This window comes from Musa acuminata, chromosome BXJ1-8 (genome assembly GCF_036884655.1).
Source record: "Musa acuminata AAA Group cultivar baxijiao chromosome BXJ1-8, Cavendish_Baxijiao_AAA, whole genome shotgun sequence".
Lineage (NCBI taxonomy): Eukaryota > Viridiplantae > Streptophyta > Magnoliopsida > Zingiberales > Musaceae > Musa > Musa acuminata.
In genome coordinates, this window is record NC_088334.1 from 49,229,049 (window position 1) to 49,241,853 (window position 12,805).

General features: G+C 36.3%; 1 protein-coding gene across 1 annotated transcript; it reads left to right on the forward strand.

Moving 5' to 3' along the window:
• The first annotated feature begins 458 nt into the window (after positions 1–458).
• Positions 459–11,759, forward strand: LOC135588505 (ferrochelatase-2, chloroplastic-like). The gene is made up of 11 exons (XM_065080660.1): positions 459–626; positions 945–1,053; positions 1,698–2,025; positions 2,688–2,831; positions 4,251–4,352; positions 6,722–6,825; positions 6,901–7,027; positions 8,356–8,508; positions 9,896–9,996; positions 10,150–10,351; positions 11,109–11,759. The coding sequence occupies exons 1-11, from the start codon at positions 578–580 to the stop codon at positions 11,334–11,336; spliced, it is 1,647 nt and encodes a 548-aa protein (XP_064936732.1). The 5' UTR covers positions 459–577; the 3' UTR covers positions 11,337–11,759.
• The last annotated feature ends 1,046 nt before the right edge of the window (positions 11,760–12,805 follow it).

A 12,805-nucleotide genomic window follows, 5' to 3' on the forward strand; every position in this document is an offset into this window, starting at 1 on the left:
AAATTGTAATAATTCCTAAAAGACAGGGGTGGATATGGTCTCCACGTGACACCAAGCAGGTGAGACCATGTACTCACGTGGATTCCACGAGGGATCCAAGTTTGAATGCAACGCTTTTTCCTACCCGGTCGCGGGCTCCACAGTGTTCGCCAATCACCAATCAGGTACATTTGTACGTCAATGCCCACCCATCGCCGCACCGGCAAGCATCCTCGTGAGCGACACAATTGGGAGTGACGCGGATATGACAGGTCATCCCCAGCTCACCAAGGAAACAAACCACGGCACACACGACCGTGTCAAGAGAGCAGGTGTGGCGGTGAGATCAGGTCCACGAGAACGGAGTAGGTGATGAAGGGTTAGATTGGCTTCCACGTATGCGATCGGTCGTCATCAACAAGGCGGTGTGGTGGGAACAGCTCCCACCAACCATTGCGGATTTGATCGCTCTTCCCAGTATACGACCTCGTCGCTGTCTGCTTTCGCTCATCCACTCCCATTCCAGCTCTCCTGGACTCTCCCTCCCCCATCTCATTCTCGATCCCTAGCCGGAGGCGGCGAATTCGAGGTCCTAAGAATGGGGATAGAGATCTTGGCGCTCTCCCGCCCCTCTCCTGCCTCGCAGTGTAAGTCCTCCTCCACCGTCCTTTCCCCTATCTTCTTTACCGATCAGGGAAATCAGGAAGAGAGAAATGAGTTACTAATCGTGTTTTTTTTTTTTCGCTGGAATAGAACCCAATAGGCCTGTTTCATGTCACTCTGGCTTAATCTACAATTACTGGTCATGCCCTTTTATGTTGTCTGGTTTAAGACGAACATCGTCTCCTTGTGAATATGGGGAAATCATGTTTCTTTTGGAGGAAGAAGCGGATTTTTTGTTTAATTTCCTATAAAATCGCTAAATTTGCAATTTTTTCCTTTGGTTTGTGTTTCGTTTCCTCTAGGGGAGCGGTTGTCATCGTCTCATCAAGCAAGTACCAGGGGTGTCATAGAGATGGCCAGCCTAGAGCTTCGGTCTTCGAGTTTGCCTCGGACGAAATCTTTGCCTGAGAAGTATTCCTCAGCTAAAGACTCTGGTTTCAACATTATTATAGTATCATCTTTTTTCTTAGAGTGTTTTTTTTCAGTGGCAAAACTTGATACCTGAAAGCTAATTGTAGACTGTGGAAAGGGAAATATACAACGGTAGCTTTATTTAGCTGCATTTGAAGAAATAAGCTACCCTTCACTGCATTTCTTGTCGATATTTCCAACTTATTTTAGAAAAGAAAGATTTTTCTTTTTAAAGTTTAACTTTGCAGTAGTATCTCTTACCATTCTTCTAAGGCTTCATTTTAAACATCCAATCTCGTATCCATTACTCTATTTAATTTATATGTTGCTGCCATGCATAAATTCTGAAAGAATCAATGAACAATTAACTTTTTTATTCAACCGCCATCATCCCAGCTTGCATCACACATGACCTACTCGTAACTTATTTATCTATCATCCTGGTCCTCTACTATTGTAGCTCTTTGTTAGTTATTTTACCTTCACTAACCAATTTCATTTGGTTAATATGTGATGCATGATCTCACTTGTGATTCTTTTCATGCTCACATTCGTAGAATCACCTTGTTGGAGTATTTACCTTCATGATAATTATGGGGCACTGACATTCTTTTGGATAACTAATTATTTTTTGCATGTGACAGGGTTCTACTGCCAGCAACATGCTCAACTCAGATGTTGGGTCATTCTTCTTGGCAACACATGAAATCTGGTGTTGGACCATGCTATTGGATGAAACCTTTAGTTCCGAAAAACTATCCATGGCAGCCTGATCTGTCCTCATCCAATCATAAGCGATCATCTAAAGTATACTCATCATCTTCTGAAGCATTACTGACCTCAACATCCCAGGCATCACAGGGTACAATTCTTGTGGATAATGAAAGAGTTGGGGTTTTGTTACTCAATCTCGGTGGTCCAGAAACTCTCGACGATGTTCAACCATTCTTGTTTAATCTATTTGCTGATCCGGTAAATGAATTTGTACTTTCTTTTTCATTCTTTTATATCTTTTGAGTATGAAAACTATGTTAAACTTATTATGTCTTTATGGAAAATCATTCTGGTTACGTTGGTATATTGGAAGATCTTATTTTCAAAAACATCATTTTGTGTGGAAATATGTGAATACTCATTAAAAAAAAAAGTATGCATTCATAAAGTTTGGTTACTTTGTAATTGTAAAACTTTGTAGGAGGTAGGGAACTACAGATGGTAGGCACCATTTGACACTTGTTCTGGCGTATGAGACAAACAAGGTGCTTATCTAATATCTAATACACAAGGCCACAGAGTAAGGCTATTCAAGGTGATTATCTAGGTGATTCTCTCCTTTTGATCTCCATGTGTCACTTTGCCATAACTTGAACCTTGGTTTTTCATGTGAGCAACAAATTATTTCCATCATGTGAACGAGTCACCCACATGTTGCAAGTGAACTTTGTCTGTCAATTGATGTATACCATTGTCTATACATTTTTCTTTTATACACCAAAGTATTCTCACTTGACTGAAAGAAGCTGAGAAGTACCATTGTCTGACAATGACATGACAAGCAATATGAAGTGTCCTTATTAGTATTTATCTTATTTGTAATTCCTTGGAACAAAACTAATAATACTGTGTATTGACAGGACATCATTCGACTTCCTAGGATGTTCCGGTTTCTTCAGAAGCCTTTGGCTCAATTCATCTCTGTTGTTAGGGCGCCCAAAAGCAAAGAAGGTTATGCTTCTATTGGTGGTGGTTCTCCACTCAGACAAATAACTGATGCACAAGTAAGTTATTTTTCATTCAATTTTGGTTGAGAAATTATTTTCAAGTATACTTTCTCTTTCTGTCCTTGTCTTTAATAGGAATGTAATGAAATAAATTCTTCTCTTATTAAGCTCAAATTTTAGTTATTTCTATATTCTAATATTATTGGTTAGACATAACATAGATGCATGACAATGTTTCAACTTTCAACTGTGGTCAGTTTTGCATTTGTTAACGTACAACATCTTCCTTGGTTAAAAAAAATTGAAACAGTACACATCTTCCTAGTATGTTAGTGAGCAAGACAACTATTTCATCCTTTGAAAATTTGGTTGTCAACTTAATGTATCTGTAGCAGAAGCAAAAAAAAAAAAAAAAAATCATAGTGCAGGGCAAGGATTTAAATACCGGTCTGACATCAATTTTAGTAATCTATTGAACCAGTATCATAAAGACATACCAGGTGATATACAAACTTGTACTGTTCAATATCATTTTTATATAAAAAATAAAACAAAGTGTGTAACTGTCAAGCTATACATTTCATTATTGGTACTTGGAAGGACTGTAATTATCGATCGACACATACCAATCCAACCGGTATTTAAATAATTGATATAGGGATTTTGAAGTACTATAGAAATTGGGGCTCTTGTAGTCTTCCTTGTCTAATGTTGACCATATGATATCTATAGTGACATTGTACCTACTTTTTCAACTGGATTTTTATTCTTCTAGAAAATTTGTTCACATCCTGAAAAACAAAAGTTATCAAAATAAACTAGACATTCTGTTATTTCTTAAGTTTACTTTTTAATTTTTTTGCAAAGGGTAAGTATTGAAGACGTGTCTTGATCCCAACATCTTGTGGATAAAATCATTATCAGCTAACCTAGGTAGCACCAGATGAATTCTCGGTTATGCTATGGTTAAACACAGTACATTTTTCAATAGGACACTCAACCATCATTAATTAGCCGGAATTTTCAGGATGTTTCAACCTTGGACCTGGACCACGTGCTTGACTTTCATGATTCTCAGAAAAATAGACTTATTGTCAAGTAGAGATCATTCGGCTTAGTTTGATTGTCATTAAAACGGGGGATAGGTGGATCTGGATTGACTTTGCAGAAGATTAGACAAAGTTATGCCTCTAAATAGGACAAAATTGCCAAGAAGCCTGCTCGATTATTTTTTGCCAAATATTGGCATGACTGTGTAAGTGTGTATAATAGTTCTTGCAAAATATTACTGTCATTTGCCTGGGGCATTTTTCACAAACTGCTGTAAGGAGATAGAATAAAGAAGCTTACAAATATTTTCCTTTTGACTAATTATTACCCTCTCCTTTCAAATTTTACTCATTACAATTGTATTCAAAATTCTGACATCAATTACTGTTTACTTATTTTAATTGAAATTTTCTGTGTATTATTAAGGCAAAAGCATTAAGAAAGGCCTTGCACGACAAGAATGTTCCAGCAAAGGTATATGTAGGAATGCGTTATTGGCATCCATTTACTGAAGAAGCCATCAACCAGGTAAATAATCAGTGCATTTTTGCATAAAAATATGCTATCATAGTTGCAGAACATTGTCATTGTTATTTTCCTAAGTGAAGTTTGTCATCAAACATGTGAGTTGAAGTGTAAATCAAGTGCCTTTTATCTGAATGAATATTCATACAGGAAATTTCATATAAATGCGATTATGATTTCTGGCTAATCATTTTATTTTTTTCCAATTGTTATCTTGTTTTTGTATCAAAATCTTGTTTCTTAAGTTCATTATCTTTTGTACCTCAATAGAAGCATTTACAACTGTTATGTGATTGTCTACAAAGCTCATACATCATTGGACATATTATGCCCATTTAAAATATCTATATGCTTAATTTTCTACATTATGGCCAAATCCATGAAGACTTTTCATGCTTTACAAAATACAAACAACAGGGCATGGCTACTAAGTATCACCTAAATTGTGGTACTTTAAAATTTATAATTAGGTTCACTTATCTATAATAACTATTTTTATGAAGGAAACTGTCAGAGGATTATCCAATAAGTAATTATGATAGGCCCTCCTTTACTTGATTTTCTACACTTCAAGAAATTTAAACAGAATAAAAGTGAGACTAGCTTTAAAAGATATGCCCGCTTTCCAAAGTTTTAAATACTATCTGATACCAGTTTTAGCAACCAATCAGACCGATATACTAAGTGGTATAGTCGCTAGTCCTTCTTGGTACCACATAACAAAAATGGTATACCAAGTGATGTCAAGCTTATGGCTCAGTTATCGGTCATTGGTCAGAATAAAAAAATAATGTTGGTTATGTATTGGTTTCACCAGTATTTTAGCATACCTGTTTCATTGTCAAATTTCAACCTAGCAAAGAAATACCAATGGTTGTTGACAGCAAGGATTAATATTTTGGCCCAATATTGATACCATTTGATACCAGTCAGCTACAAAATCGGTACAGTGTCTGTGTCGTATAATATACAGAATGTCAGTTCGACTCAGTATCGGTTGGTACTAACCAAACCGCTACAAACAGAGAGAGAAGGTGGAGATGGAGCAGTACAGGTGGTACCATACTATGGAGGAGAGGCAGTGACGCAATGATGCAAATGAGCAACAAAGGCAGAGGTGACACTTGGCAGCACAACGAAATGATAGGGAGGAGTAGAAGCAGTAGCAGAAGAAGCAGAGAAAAAGAAAGAGAAAAGCAGTACATAGATATTGGTACTTGAAGAAAGGCTTACCATCTAGTGCAGCCCAGTACCAGTTAGCTTATCACCTGGTAAGCCAGTGTGGTAAGCTTACCTGGTAAGTTTTGGTTCCAGATCCGACTGGTCAATATTGTCCATTCCGCACACCATCGGCCATTGGACTGTAAAAGTTAGTCCATACTGACCGGTACAATCAGAACTTTAATACTTAATTGATAGAGGAAACCCTTTTTCATTTTTTCTTTCTAGTATGACTTGTTTTTTTAGTCGGTTCTTTTGCTCTTGCATCATCTAGCTCTTACAACACCTGTTGATTTATGAGTTATCATGAAAATGACAATCAATAGAACTCGTCAAATTTGTGCTAGACTGTCTAAAAAGTCCAGTGAATATATGCTAAAAACTGTCGAAATCATATATAACAGATTATAGTAAAAAAGAGGTTCCATTATGTGATAAGTTTTGTTGTGATGAGCATGTTTGCTTGTGTCTAGAAGGCATATATCGATGGCTTTTAGTAATACATTAATTAGGTCCATCAAAAACTGTATACAGAGTCCTCGAAATTTGTGATTATGATTCCTTTATATTTCAATGATGCCCCCGAGCCACAGTTCTCAATTTGGTTGTATGAAAGGGACTATGATAAAAAAGCACAGTAATTTTTTTGTAACCATGCTGTTTTCAGGCTATAATAACCTACCCTATTTTAGTTGCAATTTAGTTTTAGCTTCTGCATTATCTGTTTCTTTCGTTGTAAGTTTTTTCTGTTTCACTAAACTTGTAATTGCAAAACTTCTCAATTTAGCAATATTCTGTTTTATCTGTTTCACTAAACTTCTCAATTTTCTGTATTACTAAGCAGATTCGTAAGTTTCTCTAATTTGGTTCATGTGTGGTAGATTCTCCTTTTAACTCTTGGAACTATTTCAATAAGATTGCTGGTTCAGCAATTTTCTGGATCTTGAATCTTAATATTTTATTAGAGAACTAAAGTTTTTTACAAGTGATGTTGCATTTTTTCTCACTTTTAGTTAAATTTGCATGACGAAACCTTTGAGGTATGAGCAATATCCATGAGTATTTGTCATACTAATTTACTACTAATATGACGTGAAGAAAGTGCATAGTTGCTCCAGTGCACTTCATTATTTGACCTTTTATACTCGCAGATTAAAATGGATGGGATCACAAAACTTGTTGTGCTTCCTCTGTACCCACAGTTTTCAATATCAACTAGTGGCTCAAGTCTTCGGTTGTTGGAAAGTATATTCAGGTCATGTGTTTAAATTTGACCACTAGCATTCAAGTTTCTTCTGTATAAATTTGTGACATTGATTTGGCTTTGTAGGGATGACGAATATTTGGTAAATATGCAACATACAGTTATACCATCCTGGTATCAACGAGAAGGATACATCAAGGCGATGGCAGATTTAATTGAAAAGGAGGTGCAAAAATTTGAATCCCCTGAGAAGGTGCAAATTGATCTGATTACAATCTATATACTTTTGATGGTCACATTTTTTTTCGTATTATTTTGCATCTTTTGTTCCTTGGAATACATGGCTTAATATAGGAACTAATTTATCTTTTGCTCCTTAGAGCTCAGCTTGCACTCATGGAACTACGTAATTTGGTTCCCATAATGAGATAGCATATATCAACTTACTCTTGATTTTGATAGAATTTTTCAGAAAGATAACGCCACAAGCTATTGATTGTTATATTCAAAATTCGAAAGCAAATATTGATGAAGGGAAGAGTTTATCTCACTTTTTGGGAATGGTTGGTGGGGATTTTCTCTAATCAGCTCTAAGCACCCTATTTGATTAGTTATATCTGGAAATGATCATGTGTGTAACAGACTGTTCATTCTTGATCCTGGATTTTTTTTTTGACATGCTTGTATTCTCACGGTGGCATGTGGAATGATCTCATCACAATTCACATGAGATGTATGCTGGGTCTTGAATACATTGTCATATTTGTGATATCAAGGCATCTTTGGCCAATTGTGGCAGCTGTCACATCAAGAAATGGCATATTAATTACCAATACCAAACTAATGGAGCACTGGGATGGTGGAGGGCCTGTGTCTGTTGGCACATACATGCTTGTACAATGCTTGTTCATTATTTAATCACTAGCACAAGGGTAGTTGCAAAAATAAACTATCTTGCACAATTCCTTGATTGTTATCTTTTATTAGTCATTTGAGTGTAGTGGTTCGATTTGACATGTCAGAAATCACATAAAGATGGATAAAGCTGTTGAGCTTCCTGATTGGGTACTACATTAGTGCCTTTTGTTACATCTCTGTTGAGCTGTCTATGATATCAAGGATAATATAAGCTGTAACTGTTGAATGAAGAAAAAAAAACAGCACATTTCTGTCCTTTTGGGCTCCAAGTTTTAGTGATGATAGGAGCTGATTTAGCCTGTTGTAATAAAGCGTCATTAATTTGAAAAGGTTGTGCATGCGACTTTTTTTTTAAATAATAGATGAAAAAAGGACACAGTCCTTTTCCGCTTTGATAATGGTTGACGGATCTTGTTGTGACAATGAGGAAAAGATTGGCTCACAAAACCTACTGAAAACCACTGATAAGTTTGACCTAATATGTTTACCTTGCATATTAAATTGGAATTCTTCCCCATTTTTTCAAGTAGCTTACCCTTTCCTTTATGAAGCTTCTTCTTTGCCCCTTGTACCTTCAAAATTAAAATGCCAACTGATCGTACATTTCTTGACATTCTTGTTCAACTAAAATATCATAACTTTAATTGGAAAACTGCATTGTAGGTTATGATGTTTTTTAGTGCTCATGGTGTTCCGCTAGCTTATGTGGAAGAAGCTGGGGACCCTTACAAAGCAGAAATGGAGGAATGTGTAGATCTAATAATGGAAGAGCTGGAAAAACGAGGCATTACTAATGCATACACCCTTGCTTACCAGGTAACCGAATTTATTGTTCATGATATTTTGTAAGCTTAATAATTGGTTGTTTCTTTGCACATGTTCTCTTTTGTGGTCAGAATGCTAGCTGTAGTTATGTTAATTATGAATGTCTGCAGTCCTTATTGTGTTACTTGTTTCTCACTCTCTTATATGTGTGTGTTTTATATGTATGTTTGTGCTTGAGCTTGGCTATATTCTTGTGGGAATGTGTTTCTGCAGGTAAGTACACATGCTATATTTTTCCACTCAACAATGTCTAGTATATGTGCATGCAATTGAGTAAAAATCAATAGGTGTGTCTGTGTAAAGTACATCATACATTTAAAACTCCTAGGTATACCCTTTTGTTGTCTTCAATAAAGTAACAGATGCAACTACTAATATACTGGAGAGTGGAGACAATTTATGTCACATCTAAACTAGTCATAGTTTCTCTCGCAATCATCTTATCATGTTTCATATGGGAGATTAATTTGTGGTTTCAATTTTTATGATTACTAATTAAAATCTCACTTGCATATTTACCAAATCTGAAGATGTGAAAAGTGATCAACAAGATAAATTTAGGCCTTATTTTGGGTTCGATTTTGGCACATAACAATACAGCAAATTGACAACAGAAAGCATAAACTACATTTTTGAACATCAGAGCTTTCTTATTTTCACAATGTTCAGTCTTTAAGTAGAGGTCTCACACGTCTGAACTAACAGTACTGGCAAAGATGGGAATTTATTTTTGACTTGATGCCCTTATTTTCTGTCTTTTTTGTTCTATATTCTGCCTTTTCCTCTATTATTTCTATCTTCTATCACCTCTCTATTCTCCGCCTTTATTTCTCTTTGTTCTGTATTTTGGGTTTCTCTCTTCTCTATGCCTCCACCACTGTCTTATGGCTGCTTAACAACTAAGATCAGTCAGATTAGCTCCTGAATTTCTGTTCCTTTTTCTTCACCCTCATTTATTGCCTTCAGATAGTGAGTCGTCCATCTGATTGTTTTCATCATATGGTTGGTTGTGCACAACTTTTGAATTGATAAAGTCTAGGCTATAAATATATTACTTTGATCCAGCTTATTAAGAAATGAAAATTTTGAAATCTTAAACTACATTTTGATGAACAGGCTCATCTCTATATATAGATGCAAATATATATATTTGTAGTGTTGCCATTATTTCATCACTTTTTGAAGTGTAGGTAGTTTTTAGAGATAAGTAAATGGAGTTCTTGTGATCTAAATTTTCTTTGTTCATTCTATTTTGTATTATTTTGTTGTTCATAATTGCCAACTGCCAAAGTTACTGGATACAATGTTTATGATTCCTTTGAGACTTCCACAATTGATAATAGGATCTTTTATTAAGCTTCATTGGATGGTTTCATAGAGTCGAGTTGGACCTGTCGAATGGTTGAGACCCTACACCGATGAGACAATAGTTGAGCTTGGGCAAAAAGGAGTCAAAAGTCTACTAGCTGTTCCCATTAGGTATAGTTGCATCACATCATTCATTTTTCTTCAATGTCAAATGAATATTTCAGATTCCTTTAAAAATTGTATTTATGCAGATGAGACATAATTCAATTATTTTTAGTGTTGGGTAACATATAGTTGTTTACTTTTTTGGTATTCAATGTGCAGCTTTGTCAGTGAGCATATTGAAACCCTTGAAGAAATTGATGTGGAGTACAAAGAGTTGGCTCTGAAATCAGGCATTCAGAACTGGGGGCGCGTACCTGCTTTAGGATGTGAGCCCACATTCATTTCTGATCTTGCAGACGCTGTTATCGAAAGTCTTCCTTATGTAGGAGCAATGGCAGCTTCCAGTCTTGAGGCTCGGCAGGTAACATTTGTTAATTTTCAGCAAATACCACAAGCTAATGAATGCTAGAGGCTTTTTCTTACTAATTTACGAGTCTGGCTTTGGACACTACAGTAAGAGTGAAGAAGGATAATAGTTAAACATTGTTATAGGTAGTGTTCAAGCCTTCCCCATATCTAGGTCTTATGGTGACTAATCCTTGAGTATTTTTTATTTAGTTTGACATGCCCATATTATGGTATCTAATTATGTTGTTTACTTTTTAGATATATCTGAAAGATCTGTGACATTTTGCTTAATAAGCAATATTCGAAGCCAATAATGTGTTAGTAGCTTTTTCCTTTTTTGGACTAATCTTGTTGAATGTTTCGGATAAACTACTATGCTCTAAGAAGCAAATAAAAAAGAGTGTGAGGTACTATTTTGATCTTAAAGTGGGGACTACTTCTAGAATGGTTCTCAAGATTTGCTTCACAGCCTTTCCTGAGAAGACCTGATGGCTTGCTGGATTTCCAGAATTAAGCACTATTATCATACTAAATTGAATCAAATTGTGATCGTTACTTAAATGATTTAATATGATGGTCAGCGTCGACTTTGTTGAGCCAACTTACATCCTGCAGTGATTAAAACCTTAATCGTTATATCATCTTGATATTGCAAAGTCCTCAATAATTATATGGGTATATTATGTTGTCTGAACTTGCAAACAGTTTCTTGGAGGATAGAAATTGCTTTGTTGTAAAGCCTAATGCTAGAATGATTTTGGTGACTGCAGTCACTTGTTCCGCTTGGAAGCGTAGAGGAGCTCCTGGCAGCATATGACTCAAAACGTGGCGAGCTTCCTCCTCCAGTGACAGTGTGGGAATGGGGTTGGACCAGAAGTGCCGAGACCTGGAATGGCAGAGCAGCCATGTTAGCCGTCCTGGCATTGTTGGTCTTAGAAGTAACCACAGGAGAAGGCTTCTTGCACCAGTGGGGCATCCTCCCACGGTCGATCAACTGAAAAAGCTTCCACCTCAGCTATCAGAATCCAGCAGAGTCAAATCAATAGGAGAAGCAGGCACCATAACATCCAAGGATCTTTATATCCAATCCCTTCATCAGTGGGTCTTCAACTTCCAAATGCTGCGCTTCCACTGAATATAAACTATCCAGAACACATTTTTACATGAGTTTAGTAGAATGGAATGTGTTGTATACTTCATGGATAGTTGGATACATCCAAGGGAATATATATGACCCTAAGAATGTTGTATAATGTGTACACTTGAACATCTGCTTAATTAGATACACCAAGGGAAAAGATATGACCATCCTGCACTTTCTAATCCCTTTGTCTTCATGTTCTTACTAGTGGACATGATTAAGGAGACTTGTATTTTTGTTATGTAGTTGGACACAAATGAAAAGCAATTAATTTGGTACACTTTTTGAATCCCTTTATTTTCGAGCCCAACCTAAAATTTGGATTTGTTGAAAATTTTGGAAGATTTGAGGGGAAGGCCACAATGAAGTTTGTGATGGAGAAGACAAATGTTTTGAAGGTGCTACTGATAAATTTAAGCAGAAAAAGTTTACCACACAGCAACAAAATTCTCAAATAATATCTTTCCAAGCATTGTCAAAAGCAATCTCCAGAGCCCTGTTCTTTACAGCTTTGAATTAAATTCTTTCACACACCAGAATCTATAGATTACAAATAATTCTCTCTAGATCAAAAGGGTATCAAGAAAATAATTACCAGGATAAATTTCAGTGATAAAACAAACTAAATACATCTGATCCCACCAGTAGAGATGTGAGAAGCAGGACAAAGGATTTCTCAAGGATCAATATTGATCATTTTTCAGAGCTTGATGTCAAAAGTGATGTACCAAAAAATCATGAAAATTGTGTTTGAATCAATCATCCAAAATTTCTTCTCTAGAATCTTTAGTTGACTCTCAATTTTTAATTCTTTTCATCCTTATTCTTTTCTTCCACCATAAGTTTGGGTTAAACTTAAACCTTACTGGCTGTCACATGGACCCAATCCTGTCACTCTTCTGTGTAGACTAATTGGAAAGGTGTCAAGTGGATCCATTGAGGACTCACATCCTCTGTCCTTAATTGAGTTTGTATATCTCTCTCTTACTTTGATCTCAGAAAGTTGTGTTAGCCATGAGTCGAGTGAATTCAAGTGTTCATGGATGTAGCTATCTTGAGAGGCAAAGACTCTTTGCTGCTGCTGCTGCTGTTTGGAGATGGTTTCCATGTGATGATGAACAGAGAGAGAGAGAGAGAGAGGCCTACAATAATGCTGTCGTTGCTCATCATATCCCTATTGAGGACTCCATTGCGGGGTCTGAATGCTGCACAGCCTGCATCATTTCCCCTCTCCTTCCCTCTCAGATCTCCTTCTTAGACTTGAAGCTTGGCATCTGCCTTTTAAGCTGCAAGAGCTCACAACCATGTGCATGTTGCTCATTTTTA